This window comes from Oncorhynchus masou, chromosome 15 (assembly GCF_036934945.1).
Source record: "Oncorhynchus masou masou isolate Uvic2021 chromosome 15, UVic_Omas_1.1, whole genome shotgun sequence".
NCBI classification, from domain to species: Eukaryota; Metazoa; Chordata; class Actinopteri; order Salmoniformes; family Salmonidae; genus Oncorhynchus; species Oncorhynchus masou.
This window is the reverse complement of record NC_088226.1, coordinates 72,986,792-73,005,968: the sequence shown is the minus strand read 5'-3', so window position 1 is coordinate 73,005,968 and position 19,177 is coordinate 72,986,792. Positions and strand designations below refer to the sequence as shown.

Here is a 19,177-nt window from a genome sequence, read left to right as displayed (position 1 = left end):
AAAATCAACGTATCCTTACATCGACTTTGACCTTATTGCTGATTAAAATAAGCAGATTGCGGTATTTACATGACTATTTCCACACCGCTATAATCTGTTCAATATTGAATTATTACTGTGCATGTAAACATACTCATTGTCAAATTGGTTTGAGATCTTGATTTTTTTTTTTTTTTTTTTAAGTTTTATTGGTACAATTCCTTTAAAAACAGCTCATACATTTTTTACATCATTTATACACATAAAAACGGCAAAAAAAGCATAAAACACAGCATTTGAAAGTTACGTTTAAATTTGTTAAAAAGTACATGTTGTTAAAACCAATGAAAACAACTATGAATAAAAGTACTTTCCTTGTAAAAACATCAAATCTGTAAAGGCCATTTAAAATGTGTACTAATGATCTAACAAAGGTAAAACATTTTTAAGACATGAAAAACATGTTAAAAAGCCACTTTGTTAAAAGGCTGTCTTCAGTCCCTTGTACAGGAGCGGGGTGAGTCTTTATCAAGCTCACCTCATCCTGCTCTTCTGAATGGATCATCTTCCCGTCCTTCGGGGCCCAGAGGGGATCCCTCCCCTTTGAGATCTTGATGTGTTAAAAGTTTCACTCAGTCTGGAGATCTGACCAAACACAAGCACATCCACCCTGGGGAGAGGCCATTTGAACGTTCTGAAAACCACAGACGGTTTCTCTCTTTGGTTGACAAGCAATTGACGTTTTTTCATTATTAAAAGGGAACTGCCCCCTAGAACCTTCTCTGGTTATAAAGGACTATATAGCATCGATATGAGAACCGTCAGAAACATTCATTCTAGTGACAACATTGGATAATGAATAGGATCATTTTGGTCATAAAATCAGTCTCGTCCAAAACGAGATTCGCAAGTGAGTGCGTCACAACAGGTATGTAGGGTTTGGTACATTTACGTCATTTAGCAGACGCTCTTATCCAGAGCGACTTACAAATTGGAAAATAAATTACTCGCTTTTACCAATGATGTCTGATTGTCCAGAGACAACAAACAAGTCCGTGGTCCTGCCACAAGCTGACATGCGTTGTGGACATGATGTCAAGTCTGCAATGCACGCACACTTGCTAGGCATAGGAGTGAAAATTGGGCTTCCATGAAGTTGATGCAAACTTTAATACATTCAACAATATTGTGCAAGACCGCAAGGAACAAACATTGATGGCTGTGACTGGTGTGAGCTAGCTAGCTACAGTGATCTTTAAATGTACCACAGACGAACCAAGAAATGAAGAGCAACGCCACGGCTGACTTTGAGCTTTTATGTAGATCTGCAATTATATTATGAAAAGAGAAGACCGGAAGATCGTCAGTCTCCAATGCACCATCTGACAAGTTGTTCTATAGAGGAGCGTGAAGAAAGGTAAAACGCATATCCTGTCTCACGTCTCCAATACATGTCTTGGTGCTTTCAGCGTTGACAGTATTAAAATACAACAACACGTGTACATAAAAACACTAATATAAACAAGCTATAACATGAAATGTGCATTTATCCCGTTTCGACCTTAAGAGGGCTAAAACTACTTCTCCCATAATGCAACGCTAGCATTTGTTAAAAAAAATTATCAATGACAACGATACAACTCTGAAAGTTACATGTTTCGATAGTCTCACACTCCCTTATAACAATATCTATAGCATTAACCTTCGGATGTTTTATTTAACGTTATGGACTTCTAGTCTGCGACAAAATACCTTTCTCTCCAAAGCGTTTTTCTCAGACTGATGAGAAGCGGAGCGACGGCTTGTACCAAAGTGTTAGTAGGTGACGCAAGCACCCGGATAAAATAATGTTAATATCATTTCAGCTACTATAGCTGCCTAGTTAATATCAACAGGCAACAGTAGTAGTGCCACAATTGAAAATAGAAACTATAAGTTCCTGGCGATTTGTTTATTTTTTATTTAACCATGTAGGCTAGTTGAGAACAAGTTCTCATTTACAACTGCGACCTGGCCAAGATAAAGCAAAGCAGTTTGACACATACAACGATACAGAGTTACACATGGAACAAACAAACAGTCAATAATACAGTAGAAACGTCTATATACAGTGAGTGCAAATGAGGTGAGATAAGAGAGTTAAGGAAATAAATAGGCCATGGTGGCGAAGTATTTACAATATAGCAATTAAACACTGGAATGGTGGATCGGCAGAAGATGAATGTGCAGGTAGAGATACTGGGGTGCAAAGGAGCAAAATAAATAAATAACAATATGGGGATGAGGTAGGTAGACAGATGGGCTGTTTACAGATGGGTTAAGTACAGGTGCAGTGATCTGTAAACTGCTCTGACAGCTGGTGCTTAAAGTTAGTGAGAGAGATGTGAGTCTCCAGCTTCAGAGATTTTTGCAATTCGTTCCAGTCATTGGCAGCAGAGAACTGGAAGGAAAGGCAACCAAAGGAGGAATTAACTTTGGGGGTGACCAGTGAGATATACCTGCTGGAGCACGTGCTACGGGTGGGTGATGCTATGGTGACCAGTGAGCTGAGATAAGGTGGGGCTTTACCTAGCAGAGACTTGTAGATAACCTGGACCCAGTGGGTTTGGCGACGAATATGAAGCGAGGGCCAACCAACGAGAGCGTACAGGTCACTATGGTGGGTAGTGTATGGGGCTTTGGTGACAAAACGGATGGCACTGTGATAGACTGCATCCAGTTTGTTGAGTAGAGTGTTGGAGGCTATTTTGTAAATGACATCGCCGAAGTCGAGGATCGGTAGGATGGTCAGTTTTACGAGGGTATGTTTGGCAGCATGAGTGAAGGATGCTTTGTTGCGATATTGGAAGCCGATTCTAGATTTAATTTTGGACTGGAGATCACAGCGATCTGACTCCCCCCTCCTGTCTGAACCTGTTCAGGGGCCAATGACCCTTAAAACTGGGATATTCTGTTCTGCATTGTGTACTATTCTTTATATAATTCATTTATTCTAATAATTTAAAGTTTGATGGAATAATAACAATTTTAACTCTCCTACAATATAACTAGCCTTTCCCTAATGTGTAATGTGATGTTATAGAGGAAGATTTGCATGGCTAATGATAGGATGTAACGTTAGCTACTTTGCTAATCGATAATATTTCATCTCAAATCAGGCCAACCTGACAAGATCTCTGCTAGCTAATGTTAGCGAGCTTGCTAGCTAGCCAATTCATTTAAACTCAAGACAAAGATATTCCAGACTCATATTAAACATCTCCAATCAAATCTAGAATCGGCTTTCTATTTCGCAACAAAGCCTCCTTCACTCACGCTGCCAAACTTACCCTAGTAAAACTGACTCTCCTACCGATCCTCGACTTCGGCGATGTCATCTACAAAATAGCTTCCAACACTCTTCTCAGCAAACTGGATGCAGTTTATCACAGTGCTATCCGTTTGGTCACTAAAGCACCTTATACCACCCACCACTGCGACTTGTATGCTCTAGTCGGCTGGCCCTCGCTACATATTCATCGCCAGACCCACTGGCTCCAGGTCATCTACAAGTCATTTACATTTACATTTAAGTCATTTAGCAGACGCTCTTATCCAGAGCGACTTACAAATTGGTGAATTCACCTTCTGACATCAGTGGAACAGCCACTTTACAATAGCACGTCATATCTCTTTTAGGATTATGCACGTCATATCTCTTTTAGGATTATGCACGTCATGTCTCCTAGGATTATGAACGTCATATCTCCTAGGTTTATGCACGTCATCTCTCTTTTAGGATTATGCACGTCATCTCTCTTTTAGGATTATGCACGTCATATCTCCTAGGTTTATGCACGTCATCTCTCCTAGGATTATGCACGTCATCTCTCTTTTAGGATTATGCACGTCATCTCTCTTTTAGGATTATGCACGTCATATCTCTTTTAGGATTATGCACGTCATATCTCTTTTAGGATTATGCACGTCATATCTCTTTTAGGATTATGCACGTCATCTCTCTTTTAGGATTATGCACGTCATATCTCTTTTAGGTTTATGCACGTCATCTCTCTTTTAGGATTATGCACGTCATCTCTCTTTTAGGATTATGCACGTCATCTCTCTTAAGTCCATGCTAGGTAAAGCTCCGCCTTATCTCAGTTCACTGGTCACGATGGCAACACCCAACCGTAGCACGCGCTCCAGCAGGTGTATCTCACTGATCATCCCTAAAGCCAACACCTCATTTGGCCGCCTTTCCTTCCAGTTCTCTGCTGCCTGTGACTGGAACGAATTGCAAAAATCCCTGAAGTTGGAGACTTATCTCCCTCACCAACTTCAAACATCAACTATCTGAGCAGCTAACCGATCGCTGCAGCTGTACATAGTCCATCTGTTAATAGCCCACCCATTTTCACCTACCTCATCCCCATACTGTTTTTATTTTATTTACTTTTCTGCTCTTTCGTACACCAGTATCTCTACTTTCATCATCTGCTCATTTATCACTCCAGTGTTAATCTGCTAAATTGTAATTATTTGCTGCTATGGCCTATTTATTGCCTCCCTCCTCATGCCTTTTGCACACACTCTATATAGACTTTCTTTTTCGCTACTGTGTCATTGACTTGTTTATTGTTTTCTCCATGTGTAACTCTGTCTGCATCACACTGCTTTGCTTTATCCTTGGCCAGGTTGCAGTTGTAAATGAGAATTTGTTCTCAACTTGCCTACCTGGTTAAATAAAGGGGAAATACAAAATAAATACAATTTAAAAAATAATTGATAACTAACCCGCATTTCCAAGTTAAGTAGCTACTTTTTATGAGAACAGACAGGTTGTTTGGGTTATCTCTTGCTCTCGATATAACTCAGGCCCTATACTGTAATGGGAGTCATGATCAACGGCTAGATTAGTTGGCACTAGCTACCAGGCTTCGTCTGCTACTAGTGCTAAAACAACATACATGTTCTCCTAAAAATAAATAAATATATATATATTAGTGTATTTTCTACAGCAAAAATACATGAAGGGTGGTACTTGTCTAGCCTGAGTACCTGTCGTCTTTATCTAAACAGGCTACAAATATGTGTCAGCGAGCATTCAGCAACTTAACAGTACACAGCTGGTTGCATAGTAACAGGGTCAGCGCTACTGACATGAATCTAGTCTGTCCTTAGTCACTCTGTTTAGTAGAATTACTTCCAAACTAGAGGGAAGTTATTTTTTTTTTTTATCTCTCTATGTTTATTGAGTGGATATATATATATATTTTCCATTTCAGTTACAAAAACCTGGTGTGTTTGTTGTTCAGCAGTGTCGTTGGGAACCCCTCCAACCATATCAGGTTTAGAAGGCTGAGGCAGACGTTGGCAAGGCAACAGACACATTTCAGGTTGGTCACATCTGATCTGGTCAGAGGTCAAAATACTATCACTTGTCCTGGAATTCACCTCACAACCATCGATAATGTAATCAGTGCTGTGTTTTCTACAGATGGAGGACGGGACAGATGAGTTTGTCATGGAGTCCCCTGACTGACCAACAGACAGGTTGAGACAGACAGAGTCCCCTGACTGACCAACAGACAGGTTGATACAGACTGAGTCCCCTGACTGACCAACAGACAGGTTGAGACAGACTGAGTCCCTGACCAACAGACAGGTTGATACAGACTGAGTCCCCTGACTGACCAACAGACAGGTTGATACAGATGGAGTCCCCTGACTGACCAACAGACAGGTTGATACAGACTGAGTCCCCTGTCTGACCAACAGACAGGTTGAGACAGACTGAGTCCCCTGACTGACCAACAGACAGGTTGAGACAGACGGAGTCAACAGACAGGTTGATACAGACTGAGTCCCCTGACTGACCAACAGACAGGTTGAGACAGACTGAGTCCCTGACCAACAGACAGGTTGATACAGACGGAGTCCCCTGACTGACCAACAGACAGGTTGATACAGACGGAGTCCCCTGACTGACCAACAGACAGGTTGAGACAGACGGAGTCCCCTGACTGACCAACAGACAGGTTGAGACAGACTGAGTCCCCTGACTGACCAACAGACAGGTTGAGACAGACAGACGGAGTCCCCTGACTGACCAACAGACAGGTTGATACAGACGGAGTCCTCTGACTAGGTGCCAACGTAGTCTAGTGGTTAGAGTGTAGAGGTGGCAGGTAGTCTAGTGGTTAGAGTGTAGAGGTGGCAGGTAGTCTAGTTGTTAGAGTGTAGAGGTGGCAGGTTAGCCTAGTGGTTAGAGTGTAGAGGTAGCAGGTAGCCTAGTGGTTAGAGTGTAGAGGTAGCAGGTAGCCTAGTGGTTAGAGTGTAGATGAGGCAGGTAGTCTAGTGGTTAGAGTGTAGAGGTGGCAGGTAGCCTAGTGGTTAGAGTGTATAGGTGGCAGGTAGCCTAGTGGTTAGAGTGTAGAGGAGGCAGGTAGTCTAGTGGTTAGAGTGTAGAGCTGGCAGGTAGTCTAGCGGTTAGAGTGTAGAGCTGGCAGGTAGTCTAGCGGTTAGAGTGTAGAGGTGGCAGGTAGTCTAGTGGTTAGAGTGTAGAGGTGGCAGGTAGTCTAGTGGTTAGAGTGTAGAGGTGGCAGGTAGCCTAGTGGTTAGAGTGTAGAGGTAGCAGGTAGCCTAGTGGTTAGAGTGTAGAGCTGGCAGGTAGTCTAGCGGTTAGAGTGTAGAGGTGGCAGGTAGCCTAGCGGTTAGAGCATTGGACTAGGTAACCGGAAGGTTGCAAGATCAAATCCCCAAGCTGACAAGGTACAAATCTGTCGTTCTGCCCCTGAACAGGCACTTAACCCACTGTTCCTAGGCCGTCATTGAAAATAAGAATTTGTTCTTAACTGACTTGCCTAGTTAAATAAAGGTAAAGAAAAAATGCTAATAGTAACTATCTGCTGTGAAGAAAGACAAGTGTAATATTTGTTATATTAGCAGAACATCAGTATTACACTTATACCAAACATTAAGAACACCTTCCTAGTGTAAAGGAGTCCCTGACTGACCAACAGACAGGTTGAGACAGACGGAGTCCCCTGACTGACCAACAGACAGGTTGAGACAGACGGAGTCCCTGACCAACAGACAGTTTGAGACAGACGGAGTCCCTGACTGACCAACAGACAGGTTGATACAGATGGAGTCAGACAGGTTGAGACAGACTGAGTCCCTGACCAACAGACAGGTTGAGACAGACTGAGTCCCCTGACTGACCAACAGACAGGTTGATACAGACTGAGTCCCCTGACCAACAGACAGGTTGATACAGACTGAGTCCCTGACCAACAGACAGGTTGAGACAGACTGAGTCCCCTGACTGACCAACAGACAGGTTGAGACAGACGGAGTCCCCTGACCAACAGACAGGTTGAGACAGACTGAGTCCCCTGACTGACCAACAGACAGGTTGAGACAGACGGAGTCCCCTGACTGACCAACAGACAGGTTGAGACAGACTGAGTCCCTGACCAACAGACAGGTTGAGACAGACTGAGTCCCCTGACCAACAGACAGGTTGAGACAGACGGAGTCCCTGACTGACCAACAGACAGGTTGATACAGATGGAGTCCCTGACTGACCAACAGACAGGTTGATACAGACTGAGTCCCCTGACTAGGTGCCAACGTAGCCTAGCGGTTAGAGTGTAGAGGTGGCAGGTAGCCTAGCGGTTAGAGCGTTGGACTAGTAACCGGAAGGTTGCAAGATCAAATCCCCGAGCTGACAAGGTACAAATCAGTCGTTCTGCCCCTGAACAGGCAGTTAACCCACTGTTCCTAGGCCGTCATTGAAAATAAGAATTTGTTCTTAACTGACTTGCCTAGTTAAATAAAGGTAAAGAAAAAAATGCTAATAGTAACTGTATCTGCTGTGAAGAAAGACAAGTGTAATATTTGTTATATTAGCAGAACATCTACAGTATTACACTGAGTATACCAAACATTAAGAACACCTTCCTAGTGTTAAGTTATTTTGGCATAACTGTGATCTGTCAGAGAAATATCAGCTCGCTAGATACCTACAGCTGGCTAGCCTATTCCAAAACTATGCTAGCTAGCTCGCTGTTGTCAGGTTGGCTAAACACAAGGTCAGCACAGGCTTTAGCCTAGACATAAAACTGAAATAGCAGATCATCTTGAGATGGCAAGTCAGTCAGGATGGGAGAAATCCTCATATTTAAAAATTCTCCATAGCAAAGTTATATTAGCTTACCTTTCTGTCACTAAGTTTCTCACCACTGCCCGTGTTTGTTTGTTCTGATTTGAATGGCAAAGACACACCCACGTTAAACCACACCCCCAAAGACAACTCTTAATGAGCACCATGAGAAACACATGCAGCTCACCTTAAACATGCAATAGTAGGCGTTGCAATTTTAAGACGGTCCCTTAACCCTCACAAGGTTCAGGGTTTCGCTACATTTCGTCTTAAAAAAGTAAATATGACACCATTTCTATTGAACAACAATCTAAATGCAACAGGTAAAGTGTTGGTCACATGTTTCATGAGCTGAAATAAAAGATCCCAGACATTTTCCATACGCACAAAAAAGTGTATTTCTCAAAAAATGTTGTGCACAATTGTTTGTTTTACATCCCTGTTAATGAGCATTTCTATTTTTGCCAAGATAATCCATCCACCTTACAGGTGTGGCATATCAAGAAGCTGATTGAACAGGATGATCATTACACAGGAGCACCTTGTGCTGGGGACATTAAAAGACACCTTGTGCCGTTTTGTCACACAACACAATGTCACAGATGTCTCAAGTTTTGAGAGTGTGCAATTTGCATGCTGACTGCAGGAATGTCCACCAGAGCTGTTGTCAGATAATTTAATGTTCATTTCTCTACCATAAGCCACCTCCAACGTCGTTTTAGAGAATTTGGCAGTGCGTCAAATCGGCCACACAACCGCAGACCACGTGTAACCACGCCAACCCAGGACCTCCACATCAGACCACGTGTAACCACGACAACCCAGGACCTCCACATCAGACCACGTGTAACCACGACAACCCAGGACCTCCACATCAGACCACGTGTAACCACGCCAACCCAGGACCTCCACATCAGACCACGTGGAACCACGACAACCCAGAACCTCCACATCAGACCACGTGGAACCACGACAACCCAGGACCTCCACATCAGACCACGTGTAACCACGACAACCCAGGACCTCCACATCAGACCACGTGTAACCACGACAACCCAGGACCTCCACATCAGACCACGTGTAACCACGACAACCCAGGACCTCCACATCAGACCACGTGTAACCACGACAACCCAGGACCTCCACATCCGGCTTCTTCACCTGCGGGACCGTCTGAGACCAGACAGACTTATTCTGATTGGTTGACACCCAGACATGATGAAACTGAGGAGTATTGTTTTTGTCTGTAATCAGGTTAGCTAGCTCAGGGATGCTACAACAACATTGTGAAACATCTGGGGGGGGGGGGGGGGGTCCTTAAGGAGAGGGGGGTCCTTAAGGAGAGGTTTGAGAACTATAAGGGCTAAACACTGAGTGTACAAAACATTAAGAACACCTGCTCTTTCCATGACACAGACTGACCAGGTCAATCCAGGTGAAAGCTGTGATCCCTTATGGATGTTGTTAAGTCCACTTTTGAGAACGGAGAGGTTGTTAAGTCCACTTCAATCGGATGTAGATGAAGGGGAAGGAGCCAGGATAATCCTTCCCCGCAGACAATGACCAAACGTCTTTGCCCTCATGGATGGAACGTTACTAATATTAATAAGATTATAATTTATTTTTTTTAAATGACGAAAAACAGTGTTTCTAGGTCAAACAGTTTTGTTGCGTTTCAGTCTTCTGTGATGTCTATAAGGTGTAATATTGGGATCAACATTTTATATTTTTAAACTCTATCCGACAAGTGTCTTCTTTTGTTTCAGCCCATAGTGTGTGAGGTGGATACTTCAGTTTCAAAGTAGACTTGTTTAAGACTAAATAAATAAACACAGTGTGACTGATTTAGCCCACTGCATTAAAAGGTCATAGATGGATTTTTTTTTTTAAGTCTTGAGACAATTGAGACATGGATTGTGTATGTCTGACATTCACAGAGGGAATGGGCAAGACAACAAAAAATGTACGTGCTTTTGAACAGGGTGTATGGTAGTAGGTGCGAGGCGAACCGGTTTGTGACAAGAGCTGCGACGTTGCTGGGTTGTTCACTCTCAACAGTTTCCTGGGTGTATCAAGAATGGTCCACCAAGCAAAGGACATCCTGTCCACTTGACACAACTGTGGGAAGCATTGGGGTCAACATGGGCCAGTATCCCTGTAGAACGCTTTCGACAACTTGTAGAGTCCATGTCCTGGCAAGATGAATTGAGGTTTGTTCTGAGGGGAAAAGGGGGGTGCAACTCAATATTAGGAAGGTGTTCCTAATGTTTGGTATACTCGGTTCACTATTCTACAAAAGTTGTACACTAAATTGGGAAAAGGGTGCAATTTAGGACGCAGACAAACAAAACAGCCAGAATGACATCATAAACCTGATGTCTGTAGTGGTACAGTGGTCGTCAGCCATAACGGACACAGAGGAAGGACACATTGAAACATCCAGCCCAAAGCAGGAGGTTTAAAAAAAATACTTTCTTAGTCGCCAAAGCAGGTCTTTAACGTGATCTTGTGAAGATGCCAAATAGCAGTATTATTGTATTATGTTTGACAAACAACTGATCAATAGGCAGTAGTCAATATGTTGAGATAGAATAGAAAATAATAGAATAGAACAGAACACAATAGAATAGAATAGAAAGTAATAGAATAGAACAGAACACAATAGAATATAATGTAATAGAGTAGAATATAAAGTAATAGAATAGAACAGAACACAATAGAATAGAATGTAATAGAGTAGAATAGAAAATAATAGAACAGAACACAATAGAATAGAAAGTAATAGAGTAGAATATAAAATAATAGAATAGAATGTAATAGAGTAGAATAGAAAATAATAGAATAGAACAGCAATAAACTAGATTAACACTCTGCTCTCTATCAGAAGAGATGCTATAATCATATTTGTATGTTTCTAAGTTATTGCGTACTTCCCTTTCTGTGACCGAGTTACCTAAATTGGATAGAATCTGAAAGCGTTGCCGTTGTACTCGTGCAACCAACTCTGTCTCTGACACAACAGAGAACTGGAGAAAAGCAAATTGCTTGGAACAACAGCTTTAATGACAGTAATGGGCTCTTATATGTTTCTGCTGCAGTGACCCAGAAGAGAAGTGTGAGTGATATCAAGTGATATCAAATGCCTCCTCAGATTCCGATGCTATAGTTGTGCTCATGGCAATTTTACCAAATTGAACCACGATATGACAGAAGAAACTGAAACAGTGTGTAGGTATTGAGACATGCAGTTCTGTCCAAGTTTAAACATGTATTTTTTTTAAAGAAAAAAGTGGTGAGAGTGTAGAAGAAAAGAAGGCTTTAACATGACTAACGTCTTGAGATGTTCAATATATCCACATAATTTTCCTGCCTCATGATGCCATCTATTTTGTGAAGCGCACCAGTCCCTCCTGTAGCAAAGCACCCCCATAATATGATGCTGCCCCCCCTGTGCTTCACGGTTGGGATGGTGTTCTTCAGGTTGCAAAGCGTCTCCCTTTGTCCTCCAAACATAACGATGGTCATTATGGCCAAACGGTTCTATTTTTGTTTCATCAGACCAGAGGACGTTTCTCTGAAAAGTACGATCTTTGTCCCCATGTGCAGTAGCAAACCATAGTCTGGCTTTTTCATGGCGGTTTTGGAGCAGTGGCTTCTTCCTTGCTGAGCAGCCATTCAGGTTATGTCGATATAGGACTCGTTTTACTGTGGATATAGATACTTTTGCACCTGTTTCCTCCAGCATCTTCACAAGGTCCTTTGCTGTTGTTCTGGGATTGATTTTCACTTTTCGCACCAAAGTACATTCATCTCTAGGAGACAGAACGCGTCTCCTTCTTGAGCGGTATGACGGCTGTGTGGTCCCATGGTGTTTATACTTGGTACTATTGTTTGTACAGATGAACGTGTAACCTTCAGGCGTTTGAAAATTGCTCCCAAGGATGAACCAGACCAGAGGTCTTGGCTGATTTCTTTTGATTTTCCCATGATGTCAAGCAAAGAGGCACTGAGTTTAAAGGTAGGCCTTGAAATACATCCTCATGTACACCTTCTATTGACTCAAATTATGTCAATTAGCCTATCAGAAGCTTCTAAAGCCATGACATCATTTTCTGGAATTTTCCAAGCTGTTTAAAGGCACAGTCAACTTAGTGTATGTAAACTTCTGACCCACTGGAATTGTGATACAGTGAATTATAAATTAAATAATCTTTCTGTAAACAATTGTTGGAAAAATGACTTGTGTCATGCACAAAGTAGATGTCCTCACCGACTCGCCAAAACTATAGTTTGTTAACAAGAAATGTGTGGAGTGGTTGAAAAACTAGTTTTAATGACTCCTAACCTAAGTGTATGTAAACTAGTTTTAATGACTCCTAACCTAAGTGTATGTAAACTAGTTTTAATGACTCCTAACCTAAGTGTATGTAAACTAGTTGTAATGACTCCTAACCTAAGTGTATGTAAACTAGTTTTAATGACTCCTAACCTAAGTGTATGTAAACTAGTTTTAATGACTCCTAACCTAAGTGTATGTAAACTAGTTTTAATGACTCCTAACCTAAGTGTATGTAAACTAGTTTTAATGACTCCAACCTAAGTGTATGTAAACTAGTTTTAATGACTCCAACCTAAGTGTATGTAAACTAGTTTTAATGACTCCTAACCTAAGTGTATGTAAACTAGTTTTAATGACTCCAACCTAAGTGTATGTAAACTAGTTTTAATGACTCCTAACCTAAGTGTATGTAAACTAGTTTTAATGACTCCTAACCTAAGTGTATGTAAACTAGTTTTAATGACTCCTAACCTAAGTGTATGTAAACTAGTTTTAATGACTCCAACCTAAGTGTATGTAAACTAGTTTTAATGACTCCTAACCTAAGTGTATGTAAACTAGTTTTAATGACTCCTAACCTAAGTGTATGTAAACTAGTTTTAATGACTCATAACCTAAGTGTATGTAAACTAGTTTTAATGACTCCTAACCTAAGTGTATGTAAACTAGTTTTAATGACTCCTAACCTAAGTGTATGTAAACTAGTTTTAATGACTCCTAACCTAAGTGTATGTAAACTAGTTTTAATGACTCCTAACCTAAGTGTATGTAAACTAGTTTTAATGACTCCTAACCTAAGTGTATGTAAACTAGTTTTAATGACTCCTAACCTAAGTGTATGTAAACTTCAGACTTCAACTGTATCTACCACATATCAGCCATACGATTCAACAAATGCGTACAGTAGATAAGTATCCAACACACACTCACATTTGTTCACAATCAACTAGCAACACATTCGTTTCAACAGTTGCAGTAGTAATGAAAGTCAAATATCAACTTTTATTTCTGAACAATTGTGTGTGAGAGAGAGATTATTTCGCACAAAAAAAAAAAAATCGTTTGTATGGAACCATCGCACAGGGATCCCAATAACTTGTTAGGTCCTGTCGGTGAGCACCAGTTTCATTCTCTGTGGCGTCATGGACAACAGCACACTTATTCAGTACTGCATATTTAACTGATCAACCACAATCGCAATTTGCCATGTTGAGATTTGAACCCACAATCCTTTGGTTCAAAGGGAAGTGTTTTACCCACTGGTCCATCGAGAAACATTAAAAAAGTCTTTGCCCCGTTGAAATAAATACCCATCTCATCTAAGTCAGATATTCGGTTGAAAAAAATGAACAACAAAAAATAATTAAGTGAATGTTATGTCATTACGGATTAGATTAAAGTCATGCCTCTTATCGTAATCAAGGCTAGTTTGTTCAGCACGAAGCATAGGCCTACACACTTCTAACATTTATGGAGAAAAAAAATCGAACGAGATTTTCAACTAGGAAACATTTAGCTTCTTGGCTTGAATGGGGTTAGTCTTGTAAAGAAATCCTTCTTCATCTGTTTATTCGTGTACAGTATGGTAATACCACTGTGGTCCAATAGGAGACGCACTTCTCCACACTACGCTGCCCGGAAGACCGGTGTAAATATTGGCGTGACGTAACATCTCACAAACCATTCCCCACCAGTGCCATCTTCTCATTAACAAGTAGAGAAAATATAAAATAATCGTCTATATCTTTCACTGTCATCTAGTCTGTTCAGTACACTTATAATTGATTATTTTTGCACAAAGTCAGAGAATATCCGCGTGAATTAGTCTATATTTTCAATTGATTCACCTATCATTCGGGTGAATAATTTAACCCCCGCCGAATTTGGATTGTTTTTGACAGGCGGCAAAGTAATCACCAGAACGGAACAACACCCCGGTTGTTTTGTCTGGTCGGGTTTATCGTTTTTATAAACAAGTTTAAAAAGAAGTGTGGAAGACAGGATGCAGAAGAGAAGAAAGCCTGAACCGATCCAACTCAACCCTATTTTCGATGGAAACACTGTCAACGGCACCGGTGCCACGGAGTGAGTAGCCCAGTCTTGAGACAGGTCTATCTGGATGTGGGTGGCAATGATTGATGTCAATCATTTCTGTCCCCGTAATAGTGAAGTAATCTTTAGCCTAAATTTGTCCAATTTGTACTTTATTTAACTTGGTTTTAGATGGGCATAGTTTTGTGTTTTAATTATAGTCTTATTAGTATATAAGATAAGTTAATGTTCCAATGTGATGTGGCGCACTCAGAGCCAAACATTGAGATATATGACTTTGCTTGTTTGCTTCGGTGTGTTTAGCATAGATGTTACAGGTATTAGTATATAAGATAGTTAATGTTCCAATGTGATGTGGCGCACTCAGAGCCAAACATTGAGATATATGACTTTGCTTGTTTGCTTCGGTGTGTTTAGCATAGATGTTACAGGCTTTGGTTTTCCGCTTAGATTTCGAGGCTGGACGTTAGCACGTGAGGACCCATCGTTTAGGCGTCACCTCATTAGTCAGTGTGTTACACCTGTACTGACTTGTCATCTCGTTAGTCAGTATGTGTTACACCTGTACTGGCTTGTCATCTCGTTAGTCAGTATGTGTTACACCTGTACTGGCTTGTCATCTCCTTAGTCAGTATGTGTTACACCTGTACTGGCTTGTCATCTCGTTAGTCAGTGTGTTACACCTGTACTGGCTTGTCATCTCGTTAGTCAGTATGTGTTACACCTGTACTGGCTTGTCATCTCCTTAGTCAGTATGTGTTACACCTGTACTGGCTTGTCATCTCGTTAGTCAGTATGTGTTACACCTGTACTGGCTTGTCATCTCGTTAGTCAGTATGTTACACCTGTACTGGCTTGTCATCTCGTTAGTCAGTATGTGTTACACCTGTACTGGCTTGTCATCTCCTTAGTCAGTATGTTACACCTGTACTGGCTTGTCATCTCGTTAGTCAGTATGTTACACCTGTACTGGCTTGTCATCTCGTTAGTCAGTGTGTTACACCTGTACTGGCTTGTCATCTCGTTAGTCAGTGTGTTACACCTGTACTGGCTTGTCATCTCGTTAGTCAGTATGTGTTACACCTGTACTGGCTTGTCATCTCCTTAGTCAGTATGTGTTACACCTGTACTGGCTTGTCATCTCGTTAGTCAGTGTGTTACACCTGTACTGGCTTGTCATCTCCTTAGTCAGTATGTTACACCTGTACTGGCTTGTCATCTCGTTAGTCAGTATGTGTTACACCTGTACTGGCTTGTCATCTCCTTAGTCAGTATGTTACACCTGTACTGGCTTGTCATCTCCTTAGTCAGTATGTTACACCTGTACTGGCTTGTCATCTCCTTAGTCAGTATGTTACACCTGTACTGGCTTGTCATCTCCTTAGTCAGTGTGTTACACCTGTACTGGCTTGTCATCTCCTTAGTCAGTATGTGTTACACCTGTACTGGCTTGTCATCTCCTTAGTCAGTATGTTACACCTGTACTGGCTTGTCATCTCCTTAGTCAGTATGTTACACCTGTACTGGCTTGTCATCTCCTTAGTCAGTGTGTTACACCTGTACTGGCTTGTCATCTCCTTAGTCAGTATGTTACACCTGTACTGGCTTGTCATCTCGTTAGTCAGTATGTGTTACACCTGTACTGGCTTGTCATCTCCTTAGTCAGTATGTTACACCTGTACTGGCTTGTCATCTCCTTAGTCAGTGTGTTACACCTGTACTGGCTTGTCATCTCGTTAGTCAGTATGTTACACCTGTACTGGCTTGTCATCTCCTTAGTCAGTATGTTACACCTGTACTGGCTTGTCATCTCCTTAGTCAGTATGTTACACCTGTACTGGCTTGTCATCTCGTTAGTCAGTATGTTACACCTGTGCTGACTTGTCATCTCGTTAGTCAGTATGTGTTACACCTGTACTGGCTTGTCATCTCGTTAGTCAGTATGTTACACCTGTGCTGACTTGTCATCTCGTTAGTCAGTATGTTACACCTGTACTGGCTTGTCATCTCGTTAGTCAGTATGTGTTACACCTGTACTGGCTTGTCATCTCGTTAGTCACTATGTTACACCTGTACTGGCTTGTCATCTCGTTAGTCAGTGTGTTACACCTGTACTGGCTTGTCATCTCGTTAGTCAGTATGTGTTACACCTGTACTGGCTTGTCATCTCGTTAGTCACTATGTTACACCTGTACTGGCTTGTCATCTCGTTAGTCAGTGTGTTACACCTGTGCTGGCTTGTCATCTCGTTAGTCAGTGTGTTACACCTGTGCTGGCTTGTCATCTCGTTAGTCAGTGTGTTACACCTGTACTGGCTTGTCATCTCGTTAGTCAGTGTGTTACACCTGTACTGGCTTGTCATCTCGTTAGTCAGTGTGTTACACCTGTACTGGCTTGTCATCTCGTTAGTCAGTGTGTTACACCTGTGCTGGCTTGTCATCTCGTTAGTCAGTGTGTTACACCTGTGCTGGCTTGTCATCTCGTTAGTCAGTGTGTTACACCTGTACTGGCTTGTCATCTCGTTAGTCAGTGTGTTACACCTGTACTGGCTTGTCATCTCGTTAGTCAGTATGTGTTACACCTGTACTGGCTTGTCATCTCGTTAGTCAGTATGTGTTACACCTGTACTGACTTGTCATCTCGTTAGTCAATATGTGTTACACCTGTACTGGCTTGTCATCTCGTTAGTCAGTATGTGTTACACCTGTACTGGCTTGTCATCTCGTTAGTCAGTATGTGTTACACCTGTACTGGCTTGTCATGTCGTTAGTCAGTATGTGTTACACCTGTACTGGCTTGTCATCTCGTTAGTCAGTATGTTATACCTGTACTGACTTGTCATCTCGTTAGTCAGTATGTTACACCTGTACTGGCTTGTCATCTCGTTAGTCAGTATGTGTTACACCTGTACTGGCTTGTCATCTCGTTAGTCAGTATGTTCAACCTGTACTGGCTTGTCATCTCATTAGTCAGTAGGTGTTTTTAAAGCGGCTGGCCCAGCGTTCCAGTTGTTTTGAGAGATGTGGAGGGTTAACACCTTTAGTTGGTGCTCTCCATTTGATTTATTTTAAAAATATAATTTTATCTGATTTTCTGTGTCTTGTTAAGTTTGGTGTGGGTTTTAATTTTGTTTGCATCTTCTTGGGCTACTTTTAGGTTCCAGTTGTTTCTAGTCAACAACCCCATATTTGTCTTTCAGAACCCCTCCTAAAACCCCACCTGTTATGTTTTGGTTGTTGTCCGTGACTCTTTGTTAGTTCCCACTTCTGTTTAAGCAAAAAATTTATTTTTGGTTTCTTGCTGGTGAATGTAACAAAATGGGGGGGGCTCATCTTAGATCTTATCTCCCATCAGTATGGTAGTGTCTCAAGTCACCACCATGACTTCACTAGCATCAATTGTTTTCTCAATTATTTGAATCACCTCCTCACAGAAGATTCAATTAACTGCTCATAACTTTTTTGCCACGTCAATTTCCTTCATCCTTACAGGGCACTCTGGGATCATGATCCCCCACCTCAATCTCCTTCATCCTTACAGGGCACTCCAGGAACTCTGGGATCATGATCAACTCCGTCGTCGTTCTACATACCGTTTTTTTTTTCAATTTACTCCGTCCGTCTGCACACACCTGAATCATGGCTAAATCCTTACACCTGCAAAGGTTTAGGGACGAAAGCCCTTACAGCGTCTTACAGACGCATGTGAAGCGTGATTATGTATCTACTCTTTATCAGAAAACAACAGGATCGAAAAAAAATTCTTCTTGTCCTCCATTCACCCAGCGGGTCAGACGCCGGGGCACCAACCACACCAGGAAAGATATTCAGGTATTCAACCTGAACATCTGTCGTCACCCCTGAGATGACTCCTTTGACGGGTGTCTCTACTCCGAAGTTCAAAACACAAGACTTCTGTTGTCCGGGTTTCTTTTGACGCTCACTGCAATCTTTCCTCTGTTCTTCAGAAATACAATGAATCAAAATAAAGACCACTCCCGTACACTCTGACTGACGCCACTTTTCCAAGTACATACTTCACAATTCTCGACACCTCAAATGGGTTTCCCACATACGCGTCAACAAACGCATCCCAACAAACGCCTTACTCAACAAACGCATCCCAACAAACGCCTTACTCAACAAACGCATCCCAACAAACGCATCCCAACAAACGCCTTACTCAACAAACGCATTCCAACAAACGCCTTACTCAACAAACGCATTCCAACAAACGCCTTACTCAACAAACGCCTTACCCAACAAACGCCTTACTCAACAAACGCATCCCAACAAACGCCTTACTCAACAAACGCATCCCAACAAACGCCTTACTCAACAAACGCATCCCAACAAACGCCTTACTCAACAAACGCATCCCAACAAACGCCTTACTCAACAAACGCATCCCAACAAACGCCTTACTCAACAAACGCATCCCAACAAACACCTTACTCAACAAACGCATCCCAACAAACGCATCCCAACAAACGCCTTACTCAACAAACGCATCCCAACAAACGCATCCCAACAAACGCCTTACTCAACAAACGCATCCCAACAAACGCATCCCAACAAACGCCTTACTCAACAAACGCATCCCAACAAACGCCTTACTCAACAAACGCATCCCAACAAACGCCTTACTCAACAAACGCA

The 19,177-nt window shown here is 41.9% G+C and overlaps 1 protein-coding gene, 1 long non-coding RNA gene and 1 other non-coding gene across 3 annotated transcripts in view; 2 read left to right on the top strand and 1 right to left on the bottom strand.

Annotated features, from left to right (window-relative positions):
* The first annotated feature begins 1,307 nt into the window (after positions 1-1,307).
* Positions 1,308-5,618, top strand: LOC135555178 (uncharacterized). Its single transcript, XR_010457851.1, has 3 exons — positions 1,308-1,396; positions 5,277-5,357; positions 5,459-5,618. It is a non-coding gene; the product is annotated as an uncharacterized LOC135555178 (long non-coding RNA).
* A 7,910-nt stretch (positions 5,619-13,528) lies between these two features.
* Positions 13,529-13,659, bottom strand: LOC135557006 (small Cajal body-specific RNA 14). The gene has a single exon (XR_010458133.1). It is a non-coding gene; the product is annotated as a small Cajal body-specific RNA 14 (non-coding RNA).
* Positions 13,660-14,173: 514 nt separating this feature from the next.
* map2k1 (mitogen-activated protein kinase kinase 1) overlaps positions 14,174-19,177 on the top strand; it is a 77,326-nt gene continuing 72,322 nt past the window's right edge. Inside the window, exon 1 of the mRNA XM_064990206.1 lies at positions 14,174-14,552. Coding sequence (XP_064846278.1) covers positions 14,470-14,552 — 83 coding nt within the window. The 5' untranslated portion in view covers positions 14,174-14,469. The remainder of the gene's footprint in view (positions 14,553-19,177) is intronic.